Source organism: Panthera leo, chromosome B2, assembly GCF_018350215.1.
Source record: "Panthera leo isolate Ple1 chromosome B2, P.leo_Ple1_pat1.1, whole genome shotgun sequence".
Lineage (NCBI taxonomy): Eukaryota > Metazoa > Chordata > Mammalia > Carnivora > Felidae > Panthera > Panthera leo.
Genome location: NC_056683.1, coordinates 97,912,283 through 97,928,456, shown reverse-complemented (window position 1 = coordinate 97,928,456; position 16,174 = coordinate 97,912,283). Strand labels below are relative to the sequence as shown.

The window sequence follows — 16,174 nt, the reverse complement described above, 5'->3', positions numbered from 1 at the left end:
GTGGTCTAGACAGTTGGTCCTTCAATATTATGCTTAGAGGAGTGGCAGGAAGGGGAAGGCAATAATTATCTGTTTGGGTAGGAAATAATCTGATCTTTGGAAAGATTCATATGTTTTTAAGACTGCAAATTAACTGATGCCAAGATAACTATTTGAATATATAGTAAATATAGTAGAACGGGTGGCCCATCATTTGTTTTCTTCATTCCACTGGTTTCTACCATCACTTGTTAATATGAATTTTAGGCCTTTTGGCAATTAGACAATATTTCTCTGACAAGCTTACCTTTTTCTAGATAATCTTTACATTGATTGCAGATAATAATAGCCCAGTATAAGAATTTCACCAAAAATTGTCAGATGAATGACTCAACCCATTGGCTATAATCTTTCAAATATTTTTAAAAGAAAATTTAAAAATCTATCTCTGTCTCCCCTGATAAGTATAATATTGTTATTGTAGCAAATTGTTCTTCATTTGAACAGCATGATATACTTTGCAATTTCATGTACACTGTCTTTTTGTGATGTCACAACTATTTTGTTAATGAACAGAGCCTTTCGTCTGCCCAATAAATATTTATTTAATGCCTAATGTATGAAAGATACATATCCAACTTTCTGTTTCTTTTTGCCACCTGAACATCTGATAAGCATCTCAAAATTTCTAAATCCTAAACTGAGATCCTGATCTTCCTAACAAACCCATTCTAAGATGGCAGATGATGGCAACTCCAAACTTCCAGATGCTGAGACCCAAACTTTGGAATCAATCTTGATTTCTCTTTTTCTGTATTCCACATCCTATCTTCCTGGAAATCATACCGGCTGTACCTTCAAAATATGTCCAGAATCTGACCATTTCTCACCGTGCTGTCTTCTCAGACACATTGCCTCTAGTTTGATTAATGCAATAACCTCCTAACTAGTCTACTTTAGTCCTACAGTATCTTCAGTCTATTCCCAGTGCAGCAGCATAGATGTTAAAAGGTAAATCAAATAACATCACTCTTCTGCTCAAAACTCTCCAGTGGCTCCCATTCTCACTCAAAGTCAGAGTCCTTGAAATGGTCCACAAGGCCCTACACAACCTGTTCCCCACCCCTCCAATCTCCCTACTATAATTTCTGCCAATTTCCCCCTCATGCATTCGAGCTGTGCTGAACTCCTTGCTGTTCTTACAACAATGCTATCCTCGGTTCTGCCTCAGGGCCTTTGCATTGGCTTTCCCCTGTCTGTCACTCTTCTCCCAATCAGTCATGTGGTTTCCTTCCTGATTTCCTTCAGGTCTTTACTCAAATAGTACCTTCTTAGTAAGGCCTTCCCTGACCACCCTACTTACAGCTTCAACATCCCATCACCAGCCTCCACCTCTATCACCCTTTCCTTCTTAATTTTTCTCCACAGTGCCTATCACCATGTTCACTAGTCTACAAAGGCTAGGTTATTCTGTGAGAACTCCAAAGTTCAGTGGCCTACAGTTAAAATTAATTTTTCGCTTATGCAGAGTCCACTGCAGAACATGTTGCTTTCTAGGCAGCCATTTTCCAACAGTGACCCAGTGATCCAGGATGTTTCTATTTTGTGGCTCAATAAGTGCCTTCCAATGGCTACAGCAAGTGAAAAGAGCTCGAGGGTCAAGGACCAGCTCTTAAATACTTTGGTCTGGAAGTGACATGTCATTTCTGCTCACAGCCCACTGGCCAAAGCTCATCACTAGGCCCCAACTGCAAGGAACTAGGAAGTCTGAGGAAGCTTTGGTGCCAAACCATCTGACATTCTATATATGTCGCTTATTTATTTAATGTCTGTCTCTTTCCACTAAAGAGTTCCATGATGGCAGGGATTTGTGCCAGTTTTGGTTACTGCTGTATCCTCAGTGCCTAGCAAACTGATCAGAACATTTGTGGAATGAATGAGGGAATGAATGAAGCAATGAATGAGCTGAGTGCTATAATGGAGTTAGACCATGGGGAGAACCATTCAGCTTTGCATGGAGATATAAGGAAGGCTTCCAGAGAGGTGTTATTTGAATGGACTCTTGGATAGGGTAGGTACTTACCAAGGAAAGAGGAAGTGAGGGACAGAAGGGCCAATATGTACAAGGCCCAGAGGCATGAACAGCTCTGCCCATTGAGAGGAGGGCCAGGCCCAGATCCAGAAGAATGGAAATATAGAGACAGTGGAGGGAAATGAGGTCCAAGAGGTTGGGGGCCAGATTGTGCCTGGCCTTGAAGACTATGCCTAGGAGCCTGAACTTTATCTCAGGAGAAACAGGATACTCCTGAAGGCCTTCAGGCAAGGGAATGAACGTGATCACATTTGGGCAAAGATCGTGAGAAACTTATAAAGCGATGAAGAGGGCCATTCTCTTACTTAAAATTCTCTGCTCCCCACCAACCTTGGAACTGGTCCCTACCCTAAAGAGCACCTAGCCTTTAATGGACTGGCCTGATCTTTTTCTGCAGCCTCCTCATTCCCTCCACTTACTCATAACAGCCTCTGCTACTAGCATGCCAAGTTCAGTCAGATCCTGAACATGCCATGGGATGTCAGACCTCCATGTCAAAAGAGACTTGCTTACGGTCAGATGTGCAGGAAAAGCCTGTTACGTCTCATATGGGGGCTCCTTCTACTCTGCCACATGCTTAAAGTAAACTCATAAAGTGCCCATGATGGGTGGTAGGTGCTTTCCTTTTTGGGTATTGTCACAGAGTGAGCACTTATTAATACTAGCTCAAGATTTTCCTCCATCCAGGGAAGAGGTCTCCATCTTAGGGGCTTCTCCAATGTCAGCTCCCCAGGCTGGTAAGGACAATGATCTTGGCCCCAGTTTTGGCCCTGGGCCTTGTGAGATCACCCCCAACAAACTAGCATCTGTGCCTCCCATCCCCAACAGGGGAAAGAATCACATAGTTAGGCCTGGACATTCCAGTTTAAATGTTGACAAGGCCACACACATGGAGCTAAACCACAAGGTCGTACTAAAGACCCTGAAAGAAGGCCACCTCCTGGAGTTTCTCACATATAGCAGTAGCTTCTGGCAGCTTCCAAGGGAGCTGTTATTCCTGTCATTTATGAGAGCAGAGAACAGTAATACTGCACACCCTTCAGAAGCTCCTCCTACCATTGATGGGGCAGAATAGGATTTGTTTCCCCTCCCTTCCTTTGTGTCTACCCCCAGACTCCATCCCAGAACAAACAAACTGAGAGAGAGCTCCGTGGTAAGAAAAATTCTTTTTTTTTTTTTTAATCTATTAGCAAATAACAGCACAGCTATGGTATGAGGTCAGCTCAATATTAACAAGAGAAAGATGTGTTTGTTTTATAGGTGTGTTTGTTTCAGAAGCATCTTACCCTGCCCTCTAGCTCCACTGAGGGGCATACTTACTGGACTTGACTAACGAGCTAGGATCAAGTGAGAGGGGCAGAGGGGTAACACTGTGTATGAGGAGCGGATGGGGGATGGTACTTGTTAGCGAAGGAGACCAAAAAGAGAAGTCTCCTATATACTGAGTGAAGCTTGGACCCTAGGCGACTGGATGGAAAAATAAAATGTTTTTCAGTATCTAGAGCTGTTCTACTCTGTAACACAGTAGCCTCTAACCACATGTGGCTATTGAGCACTTGCAATGTGACTTGTCTGAGTGGAGGTGTGCTGTACATATAAGGTAAGCACAACATTTTGAAGACTTAGTATAAAAAAGATGTACATTAGGGGTGCCTGGGTAGCTCAGTTGGTTAAGCATCCAACTTCAGCTCAGGTCATGATCTCGTGGTCTGTGAGTTTGAGCCCCGCACCAGGCTCTGTGATGACAGCTTGAAGCCTGGAGCCTGCTTCAGATTCTGTGTCTCCCTCTCTCTCTCTCTCTGCACCTCCCCCACTTGCACTCATCTCCCTCTCCCTCTCTCAAAAATAAATAAACATTAAAAAAAGTACGGTATAGGAGTACTGATGCATAGGGGCACTTGTACCCCAATGTTTAGAGCAGCACTCTCAACAATAGCCAAATTATGGAAAGAGCCTAAATGTCCATCAACTGATGAATGGATAAAGAAATTGTGGTTTATATACACAATGGAGTACTACATGGCAATGAGAAAGAATGAAATATGGCCTTTTGTAGCAATGTGGATGGAACTGGAGAGTGTGATGCTAAGTGAAATAAGCCATACAGAGAAAGACAGATACCATATGTGTTCACTCTTATGTGGATCCTGAGAAACTTAACAGAAACCCATGGGAGAGGGGAAGGAAAAAAAAAAAAAAAAAGAGGTTAGAGTGGGAGAGAGCCAAAGCATAAGAGACTGTTAAAAACTGAGAACAAACTGAGGGTTGATGGGGGGTGGGAGGGAGGGGAGGGTGGGTGATGGGTATTGAGGAGGGCACCTTTTGGGATGAGCACTGGGTGTTGTATGGAAACCAATTTGACAATAAATTTCATATATTGAAAAAAAAGTACGGTATCTCATCAATTATTTCTTTATATTGAGTATATGTTAAAATGATAATATTTTGGATATATTGGGTTAAATAGATTATATGATTAAAGCTAATTTCATATTTATGCATTTATTTTTTATTTTATTTTTTTAATTTTTAAAAGTTTACTTAATTATTTTTTAATTTTTTTAGTTTATTTATTTTTGAGAGAGGGAGAGAGACAGAGTGCGAGCAGGGGAGGGGCAGAAAGAGAGGGAGGCAGAGAATCCAAGGCAGGCTGCAGGCTCTGAGCTGTCAGCACAGAGCCTGACGCAGGGCCCAAATTCACAAAGCGTGGGATGATGACCTGAGATGAAACCAAGAGTTGGATGCTTAACTGACTGAGCCACCCAGGAGTCCCCAGTTTATTTATTTATTTTGAGAGAGAGAGAGAGGGAGAGAGAGAGAGAGAGTACACAGGAGGGGCAAAGAGAGAGGGAGAGGGAAAGAGAGAGAATCTCAAGTAGGCTCCACACTGTCACAGTGCAGAGCCCAATGAGGGCCTTGAACTCAGGAACTGTGAGATCATGACCTGAGCTGAAATCAAGAGTCAGTAGCTTAGGGGCACCTGGGTGGCTTGGTCGGTTAAGCATCCGACTTCGGCTCAGGTCATGATCTCACGGTCCATGAGTTCGAGCCCCACGTTGGGCTCTGTGCTGACAGTTCAGAGCCTGGAGCCTGTTTCAGATTCTGTGTCTCCCTCTCTCTCTGCCCCTCCCCTGTTCATGCTCTGTCTCTCTCTGTCTCAAAAATAAGTAAACGTTAAAAAAAAAAAAAAAATTAAAAAAAAAAAAAGAGTCAGTAGCTTAACCGACTGAGCCACCAAGGCACCCCTCTTTATACTTTTAAAATGTGGCTACTAGAATATTGTAAACTATACACGTGGCTTGTGTTGTATTTCTATTGGACAGAGCTACTCTAGACTGCCTATGGATGACAGTTGATAATAAGATTTCTCAGCCTTATAGACATGACAAGCTTTAAGTCAGGGGTCATATGAGCTTAAAATTCAACTTGCTTGGTAGCAAATTAGATTTTATTTTTCACATTTGTCAAACTATCTTTTAAGAAGATTAAGTTCCTATAAAATCCTACCTTCAGGAATAAAATTTCTAGAGATTGAAATGAAAATATTGCAAGAGTGTCTGCCATATTCCAAGAAACTGTAGGCACTTTTAACTTTATTCCTAAAGAAAGGGAGTTGATATGAATTTTGTGAGCTATAGAAAAATATATTCAAGAGATATTAAAAGTACCAACGGGCAAACACGCTTTTACAGGGATAAACGATATTTAATTGTCCACCTCTTTCCAATTTTTTTCTACCTTTGTTTTCTAATCCATATTTTCACTTGGGGCTTGCAAAACAGGAAAGAGGCAGAAGGGTACCTCTAACAATGTCAAAAAGGGTCTTATGAGAGCGTCTCTGTAAAGACATGTGGTTCTCAGGCTAGGATAACATAAAGGCCTCCTCATGTTCTGCTCACTATACACTCAACAAACCTGCAGCTGAAATGCCTTCCTTCCTCATGTGTCCTCCAGGGCTGCTTTTACTGCTCTCTGCCTACTCTCAAGTGGACACTACATTTTTCTAAAAAGCCATATCCCTGGGGCGCCGGCTGGCTCAGTTGGTTAAGCATCGGCTCAGGTCATGATCTCATGGTTCGTGGGTTCAAGCCCCACGTCGGGCTCTGTGCTGACAGCTCAGAGCCTGGAGCCTGCTTCGGATTCTGTGTCACCCTCTCTCTCTGCCCTTCCCCCACTCACACTCTGTCTCTCTCTCTCTCAAAATAAATAAATATTAAAAAACATTAAATTTTGCAGAGAAGAAACTGAGGGTTGACGGGGGAGTAGGGGAGAGGGGAAAATGGGTGGTGGGCATTGAGGAGGGTGCTTGCTAGGATGAGCACTGGGTGTTGTACGTAAGCAATGAACCATGGGAATCTACCCCCAAAACCAAGAGCACACTGTACAAACTGTATGTTAGCCAATTTGACAATAAATTATATTAAAACTTAAAAGGGGCGCCTGGGTGGCTCAGTCGGTTAAGCGTCCGACTTCGGCTCACGTCATGATCTCGCGGTCCGTAAGTTTGAGCCCCGGGTCGGGCTCTGTGCTGACAGCTTAGAGCCTGGAGCCTGTTTCAGATTCTGTGTCTCCCTCTCTCTCTGACCCTCCCCTGTTCATGCTCTGTCTCTCTCTGTCTCAAAAATAAAAACGTTAAAAAAAAATTTAAAAAAAATACAGTAAAAACCATTAAATTTTATTTTAAATTATTATTATATTTTATTTTAAATTAATGTTTAACTAATAAACATTAAATTTTTTTTTAAAAAAAGGCATATCCCTAAGAACCCCCCACCTGTTATTCTATCATGTTAACTGATTCCAGGTGCTACATAAGAAGAAGGGCACTTGGGAGACAGGATAATCAAGGGAGAAGAAAATCTCGAATCTTGACCTCACCTTGTGCTCAGCAGATGTCCCGTGGACATAGCAGTGAGCTCCCAGGCCTTGCAAGATGCCCAAGCCTCCTTTTGCCATATTTACCCGGGAACTGTCTTCTATGGTGGGGACCAGACTCCCTGCAACCATGGTAAGGCCTGAAGTGTTGATTGTCAGCGTTCGTTCAACAGATCTGAAATAGTTCAGAATTCCTAAACAGACGTGCTGAAACAAAGAAAGACCAGGTTAGGCCCCTGCCCTTTGCTGGCCCCACACAACAGAGTAAAACTGAATGGGGTTGCCAGGTCAACCCTACTGCTGAGAAACACACCACCCCCAAAATGGCCTGATTTTGTGGAAAAATATCCAAACAAAGAACAGGTGTAAGGATGCATTGCTACTGGGAAAGCAGGAAAGCTGCCTTGGGAGACAACCCAACATTTCAGGCACCTGAAGCCAGCATGCCATGCCATCCACATACCTGCAGCTCCCTGATTCGCAGGTGGCGCAGATATAGAAAGGACAAGTAGGTCCCCCTCGTCAGGACAGGATCCCTATCACTGGGCCCAGTCCCATCGTCCAAGCCGAGCCGTTGTAGGGCCATTGCATAGCTGTATCTTTAGCAGGCAGGAAAAACAGAATAAATGCTTTCCACCTCAAAGTGGTTCGGAAAATTCATCTACACCAAATTGAAGTCACTTTATTTAACTTAAGGGAGTTTCACAGTAGCTACTCTTTAAAAATGAACTAGAATAAAAATAATTACTATGTATAAATATAAAAAGAAATTTCTCTTAGCAATTACTCTTGTTAAAAACCCAGTCCTACCTAGGGTGAAACATTAATTTAGTTGTCTGACCTGTTTCAACAGTCTTGCTTTTATTTCAGCTTTAAATATTTTTGAGTTAACATGTAACCTACTTATTATTCAGTCACTCAATTTCCTCCACAGTGTTTAATCCATTTCTTTGAGTCCCTAGTAAAATGATTTAATTTTACCCTTTCTCTTTTTTCTGCTTGACAGGCTTATCAGCATGTTGGCAGAGACTTATTTGTGCTGGGTCATTTGCATTTTGTTCCATCGCAAGGTCATCTTCCTTCATATTTTCATTCTATCAAAAAAGTAGTATCAGTTGAATGACATCAACATTTGCAATATTATTAACAAAAATCAGAGCTGGGTCACCACAAAATTAAATCCTATGATCCAAGGCATATTTAGATGAGCAAACAGAAGAGCATCTTGGTCCATTGCAACATGACATATGAAAATGTGGATTTCCAAAATAAATTGGAAGGCACTGTTTTTATTATTATTTAGTCTCTGTTTTATAAAACTCTTCACAGCTTTTAAAAATTGCACCCCACACACACCTTTTACATGATTCACTTATGAAAAGTTGATACACACATTTGTAGATGCTTGAAACCATGAACGTCTCTAATCTAGTCTTGTTCCAGGCTGAGAGAGATCAGTGGATTAAACACCTCTTTCTACTTTTGACCTCTATGATTTAATTGTTTATAGTCTTGATCCTGTTTTCACACTTGTAAAATGGCATAATGATACAAAATAAGCTGCTGTGAGAATTAACACTTTGTGACTAGCACCTCATAGGTGCTCAATTACATGCTGGCCATGGATTGCAATAGTCAGTTAGCCCTGTAGGATCTATCACAGAACTCGTGGTTTATACTTAAAAAATCCACAGGCATTTTTCCTGATGTCAAGCAGGATGAGATCACACACAAAGGGCCCTAGGAAAAATTGTGAAGAAGGTGGTATTGATGAATGATCATGTCCTTGGCCCTCTGAGCAGCCCCTTTCTTGGCTGTCCTTTCTGCCTGCCCCTGGGCATAAACGCCATTCTCATAAGACATTCTTTTTTCGTAGCGGTGCTGATACCCACAAAAATTCTGAGTGGCAATGAGTTAATTTGGAGCCCCACTCTTTGGGTTACTTATATTCTAATAGTTCTTGGAATTCCAATAAGGCCCTATGGCAGAGACTGCTGGTTGTTCCCCCATATCCGCTTTCCTCTTTTTCTATAGTAATTGAATATTTATCTTGACACATAGCCACCCAGATGGAGATGACGTTTCCAAGCCTCTTTTGCAGCTAGGTGTGGCTATGTGACTAAGCTCTGGCCAATGGAATGAGAGTGAAAATGTCAGGTGGCAGCTTCTGGGAATTTCCTTGAAGTGGCAGCTTCCTCACCCCCATTGTCCATCCTGCCACTTATATATGAATGTGACAGCTGGAGCTCCATCTCAAACCAGGTGTTGATCTTGGATATGGAGGCCACATTTGTTGGAACTCCAGGACAGAAGGAGCATGGGTCCCTGAGAACTCCATGGGAGCAATCATCACACTGTCTCTGTACTTCCTACCCCTGGATGTTAATATGAGGGAGAGAAAAAAATTCCCATCTCCTTTCACCCTCTCTTATTTTGTGTTTAACTATGACCAACAGCCAAATATAATTTTAACTAATACAGTACCTAAGATTCTAAAGATACACAATTGGTCTTTATGACAGTGGAGGAGAAAATTTGGAGCAGGGATACTAGGAAGAGTTGGTGAGAAAGAAAATGGTCTAATTGGGTATCGTTAAGTAGCTTCCCATTCTGCCTGTGGATAGTTAACTCCTGCCTGTTTTGGGTAAGTATGCACATCAGTGTATTTCTGTGTAAACATCCCACACCCTGGGAATGGAAAAGGCTTTAGGAGGCGACATGGTGTACTCCCGTTCCTGAATACAGAAACAAGATCATTACCCCAAATTAAGAGAATCTCTGTTATTTTAAGAAAATCTGTAGGGTAGAGTGTACTCTATGAGGAAAGCTGAACTTTGACAGTTTCTATTTGGCCCAGAATTTTGGGTAAGAGGGGCTCTACTGAAGACTTTTGCCCCCCAGCCTTATGGTGCTCTTATGCTGCAGTTCAGCATTGCTGGGCGTAGGTCCAGAGGGCAGGCTCAGAACCACAGCCTTTCTCTGATGGGACTGTGACTTTTTCAGCTGCTTCTAAAATTACCCAGAATTACATAGGAAGGAACAGAAAGTGACATCAAGTTACAGTGAAAGACACTTTGAAGGAATGACTGAACAAGCCACAAAAATACCCAGCAGACTGCCAGGAAGAGAGGAAGGGGGCACAACAGGGTAGGGTGAGTAACGGGAGAGAGCCCAGCACCCACCGGAAAAACAGAACAACCACAGCCCACTGAAGTAAACTGCTTAGGAAATACCAAAGGTGCATGAGTGTATCTCCCTAAGAAGGCTGGACACTGAGCAGGTAAGCAGCAGGGCTGACCGGAAAACAGAATGTCAACACCACCTGCGTTTGTACTTTCTTCCGAGGCAGGTAAACCCTTTGACATTTACTCTCCCTGGTGGCTGGGTCTTTGCCAGCACGGCTGAGTTCGTGTATTTGGACAGTTCTGAGACTTCTACTGATTGCAAATCTCATTTTATTCTGGGAAATTGGCAGGGGCAATGGAGTCGGAGTGGAGGGGGAAAGAATTAGAAGGAAAATATGTCTATTATGTATTTCCCACCTCCTAAATGTCCCTATAGCTTCCTTGTGTATACCTACAGAATATATGTATATGAGGGAGGGATATATGTATACCAAATGTTAACAATACTATTGTTATATTTGGGTGGTAAAATAATGGCTGGTTTTTATTTTCTTCCTTGAACTTTTCTATATTTCCCAAATTTTTTTATGACAAATACATGTAATTATTGTCAACAGAAAAGGTTTGTTTTTAAAATGCCTTATTGAATTGATGAGGGAAACCAGAAAAGAAGTGTTTTATGTGTCCCTGAACTTCTTGCACACTGGAGCTACTGTATACAATAACACTTTTGTGAGGGCACACCATGTACTCATAATATCTCTGGCAATGGAGGGGAGCAGTAACACAGGGGGAAACAGCTGTCCCCTTCTCCTCTCCTCTGTATGGCCAGTAAGAAGAAGCAAAAGTAGAGGTTGGGGGCACCTGGGTGGTTCAGTCAGTTGAGCGTCCGACTTTGGCTCAGGTCATGATCTCGTGGCTTGTGGGTTTGAGTCCCGCATCGGGCTCTGTGCTTACACCTCAGAGCCTGGGGCCTGCTTCAGATATTTTGTCTCCCTCTCTCTCTGTCCCTCCCCTGCTCATGCTCTGTCTCTGTCTCTTCAAAATAAATAAACATTAAAAAAAATTTTTTTTAAAAGGAAGCAAAAGAAGAGGCAAAGTTGATCTAGTGTTTTCTGCCCCTTCAGCATTCCATAAAGCTAAAGAACAGTGACCATTTAAACCATACCTTTAGAAATATGATGGTCTAAGGGACTCTTAGATATAGAGAACAAACTAAGGGTTGCTGGAGGGATTGTGGGTGGGTGGATAGCTAAATGGGCAATGGGCATTAAGGAGGACACTTATGATGAGCTCTGGGTGTTATATGTGAGGGATGAATCACTGGATTCTACTCCTGAAATCATTATTGCCCTATATGCTAACTAACTTAGATGCAAATTAAAAAAAAAAGATATATGATGGTCAATAGTAGTATTAAATGTCTGTACATAAATAACCATTTGAGTAAACAGGGATTTTCTTGGGGAAAAGCACTGGATACAAGTAACTTGATATGATACAAGTTTGGAAGGTTTGGGAAGATCCACATAGGGCTGCCTGGTCTATTCCTTCTCCTGGTTAGGACTACAGTTAAATTATTTTTAAGTTTTTTCAAAAGACTATCAAAAAATGCAGTCCATTTGGACCAGAATTACCTCTTTCTAGTTATAAATTACCTTCAATGAACAATTATAAGAAGATTTGGTATTTTTTTCTTTATCCCCCAAACCCAGATCTTTAAGTGAATTTGGAAATAGAATTGTGTATAAAGAAAAGAGTGGCCAGCCTTCCATGCTGATAGTAAATAAAAGGCCAATTCAAACTGTGATAGAAACATTACAAATATTATCAATGTTCAGACAAACACATTCCGTGTTAAAATGGATGTGGGAAAGCAGGTTCTCTCATAAGTTACCGGTTGGGAGAAAAACGATATACCACTTTAGCAGGAAATTTTGAATGTGCACATTCTGTGACCCAGGAAATCCACTTCTAAATATCTACTCTAAAGAAACACACACGCGCACAAGGAGGCATGTACAAGACAATTCAGTAGGAATGGTTTCTAATGGAATAAAAAATGGCAACACTTATCCACAGGGAGGTGTCTGTGTGATCTGTGGTATATAATAAAATATAGTGCAGCCATTAAAAAGAACAACAGAGACAGATCTCTAAGACATATTATTGGGCAAAAAAGAGCAAGTTGCACAAAGATCCATGGAGTATGACAGATCATGTAAATAATTTTTTAAAGTTTATTTCTATCTATTTTGAAAGAGAGAGAGCAAGTGAGGGAGGGGCAGAGAGAGAGAGAGAGAGAGAGAGAGAATCCTAAGCAGGCTCCATGCTGTCAGCACAGAGTTGGACACAGGGCTCGATTTCACAAACCTTGAGATCATGACCTGAACAGAAATCATGAGTTGGACACTTAACCAACTGAGTCACCCAGGCCCCCCAATGATAGATTATTTATATACAAAACTAAAACACAAAATTATGCTATCTATCTATCTATCTATATATATATATATATATATATATATATTTTTTTTTTTTTTTTTTTTTTTTTTTTAATGAGAACATGCGTTTAAATGTAAATGCATTAAAAAGGCTTGAAGCCGGGGCGCCTGGGTGGCGCAGTCGGTTAAGCGTCCGACTTCAGCCAGGTCACGATCTCGCGGTCCGTGAGTTCGAGCCCCGCGTCAGGCTCTGGGCTGATGGCTCGGAGCCTGGAGCCTGTTTCCGATTCTGTGTCTCCCTCTCTCTCTGCCCCTCCCCCGTTCATGCTCTGTCTCTCTCTGTCCCAAAAAAATAAATAAAAAACGTTGGGAAAAAAAAAAAAAAAAAAAAAAAAAAAGGCTTGAAGCCAATAACCATGTTAACCTCTGAGGAAGTAGAATGGGGACCCAGTATTCAAGTTCCCATTAGCTAAAGTTAAAGCATTAACTTTTCAGTGATGTTTCCACTTTTTACTAGGAGGAGACATTTATTTATGTAGTTTAAAATTAATTTCTAACAACTTCTTAAGGAGAAAAAGGTAACTTTACAGTGGAAAACCCTGTCAAACATCATTAGCCTAACCACATGATCAAGAGTAACATCCCCAGTGATAAATCAGGTTGATAGCATCTGCTTCAGATATGATGTGATGAGAAAGGCACTTCACCTCTGAGGTGCTCATCCTCCAAACTTATAACCCCAGTATAACCATGAGAAAAACATCAGACAAATTCAAATTAGGGAACATTCTACAGGTTGCCTGGCCAGTACTCCTAAAGACTGTCAAGGTCATGGTAAACAAGGAAAGACCGAGAAATGGACACAGGCCTGTGGAGACTGGCAAACAGGACACTTAAAGATAATGTGGTACCCGGAAGCACAAAGAAGACATTCATGGAAAAACTAGTGAATTCCAAATATAGTCTAGTTTAGATGTCAGTAATGTACCAATGCTGGTTCCTTAGGTGTGACAAAGTAATATAAGATCAATGTTAATAATAGGAGAAACCAGGGGCACCTGGGTGGCTCAGTCAGTTGAGTGTCTGACTTCGGCTCAGGTCATGATCTCACAGCTTGTGGGTTTGAGCCCCACATCGGGTTCTGTGCTGACAGCTCAGGGCCTGGAGCCTGCTTTGGATTCTGTGTCTCCCTCTCTCTCTGTCCCTCCCCAGCTTGCACTCTGGCTCACTGTCTCTCTCAAAAATAAATAAACATTAAAAAAAATTTTTTTTAAATAATAGGAGAAACTGGACAGGGATTCCTGGGAACTCTTTACACTATCTTTTTAACTTTTCTGTAAATCTAAAACTAGTCTAAAATAAAACATTTATTTTCTTTAAAAAAAAAATCCCTAAGGAAAGGCTTCTGGTGTTCACAGAAAATTGATCAGAAATTGTTCTGAAGTTGTGCTATACATAATTAGTGCTTATATTCCTTCAGAGCTATTAAAATGGACAGTCCTACCGGGTTTGCTTTCCTTCATGCAGAAGGCGCTTAAGAAAGTCATTTTTCACGGGCTATTATCACTTGCCAACTTCAGAATCAGAATACTGACCAGCATATAGATGCTAAAATTCATACTTGACTGCTACATGCTTGCAAAATAGTAACAGAGCTTTAAAATTCATACCCACATTCCTATGACTCCTCCCAGCTGCCAACTTCCACTTAATCCTAATCTCATCCGACTAGCATTCAACATTCAGAATGGCATCACACTACTATTGGTCCCCTGATACTGTATAAAGTGACTCTTGACCAGAGCAGATATACCCAAGGAAGTCACAAAATAACACCCACAGGAAACTGTGAAGGAAAAGTAGAAAACTGTTGATTGTTGCTTCAGAATTTCCTTTCTCAGACACTGTGCTATTTTCCATTTTCTACTTGGAAAACTCTTCTCCAGTATGGCTGACTCCTTCTCATTCATCAGATTTCAGCTCAGATGTCCCCAACTGTGAAAGAGCTTGGCTGATCATTCCGAGAGTGCTCCTTTCTACCCTACTGCCCCCTTTTCCTGTGGTTTTCTTCATGGAACCCACAAGTTAGAGACGTAGATTTACTTTTTCGTTCACTTGTTTATTGCATGTTTCATTCCCTGAGCAGCACAATTCCTGGCACAAAGGCAGCATCCATGTAATAATCATTGAATGAATGAATGAATGAATGAATGAATGCCTGAGAAACTTGCATGACACCAACATGCAGGTTAATCCATGTGTGTTATATGGCTCCCCTCATGATCCACCTCTAAAATCTATAGGTATTCTAAGTCTCTTTAGGGTCTGTTTACCATAAATCAACTTGAAAAGAGGTGTTCACATTTTTCTCCCTTTGGCTAATTCCAAGAACAACATTTACAAGTCAGTCAATAGCCAGAGGAAGTGGTTTTCTTTCTTTTCTTTTTTTTCCCTCCTATTTAACACTAGGCAATTGCATTCACAACAGATTTTGGTGAAAGCAGACTGCATTTCATCATACCCTGCTTGACTTTCTACCTCATCTGCAAATGGAGGAAAGCAGTAACAGAGAATGGCAGAAGTGTTAGTTCTCTCCACTGGGTGGCTGGGCACCTCTTAGTGTTTTCTGCCTTTCAACATTTACTTGAGCCAGCATCTCCTGCTGTCACCATGCACCTTCTGCTTTTCCCTGGTAAGTTCCTTTGTCCCCTAAATACCCATAGGCATTGCTACAACTCTGGCCTGCTGGTCCAGCCAGACCCTGGACCATTCTCCATGAATTCAAACATGAAGCTCTTTGCCTCCGACTCCCTCTTCCTTTGCCTCTCACCACTTCCTTACTCATATTCACCTTACTCATATTTCACCCTCATCTGGCCCCCAGGAATTTAATTGCCCCTATTCTCTCAGTCAAGGAGAAAAGCATATTAGTGCTAATGGCCCTCAAATATTAATACCAGAATTTCAGGTAATGGAGGATTATATCAGCATCAAGAGGTAGACTGTCCAGGATCCTAGGATCAGGGGTCTTATTCTGAGATACCTGGGCTGACTTTGCCTTCGTCCCCTCCCTTCTTTCCTACTCCCTACCTCCTTTCCTTCAAGCTTGGTTCAAGAAACATAAGAGCCAGATGTTTTTAAATGTCCCCTTGTTAGTATAAGGGCTTCCTGCAAGGTGACATATACCTCAGTATGAAATGGCAATGGAATAGGAAAAATGTGGCTATTTTCTCAATTTTTGCAGGTTGCTAGCTGAGGAGTGTCGTTGGTAGTCATGCCCTATCAGAGAATTCAGAGGCCAGGGAGATCCATGCCATGATATGCTGTATCTGTTCCTGATCTGTGTGACCAAATCATTTTTTATTAGGTTCTCTAGATTCTTACCTAAACAGATTGAAAAGTGCATAGAAGTTGTGGGGTGTGTGTGTGTGTGTGTGTGTGTGTGTATACATACATGCACTTACAGGTTTGCTTCCAGCTAATCTGTAACTCATTTTAAGTTTCGCTTTCTCCCATACCCAGTCTGAGATGATGGACCATGACAGTGCTCTCTCTAGCATTCTACTAAACTTCTCCATACCTTCGACTTTATGTATAATTTTTAGTCACTCTACAATTAATCTTTAGGGGTGAAAATAATAGGATTATTATGCAGATTG

General features: G+C 41.5%; 1 protein-coding gene across 3 annotated transcripts in view; it reads right to left on the bottom strand.

Annotated features, from left to right (window-relative positions):
- Window positions 1-16,174, bottom strand: part of LOC122220247 — a 95,999-nt gene that overhangs the window by 34,855 nt on the left and 44,970 nt on the right. For all 3 annotated transcript variants that reach the window (XM_042939508.1, XM_042939510.1, XM_042939509.1), the window contains 3 exons: window positions 7,928-8,040; window positions 7,410-7,545; window positions 6,950-7,153 (listed from right to left, as the gene is read on the bottom strand). In XM_042939508.1, coding sequence (XP_042795442.1) covers window positions 6,950-7,153; window positions 7,410-7,545; window positions 7,928-8,040 — 453 coding nt within the window. The remainder of the gene's footprint in view (window positions 1-6,949; window positions 7,154-7,409; window positions 7,546-7,927; window positions 8,041-16,174) is intronic.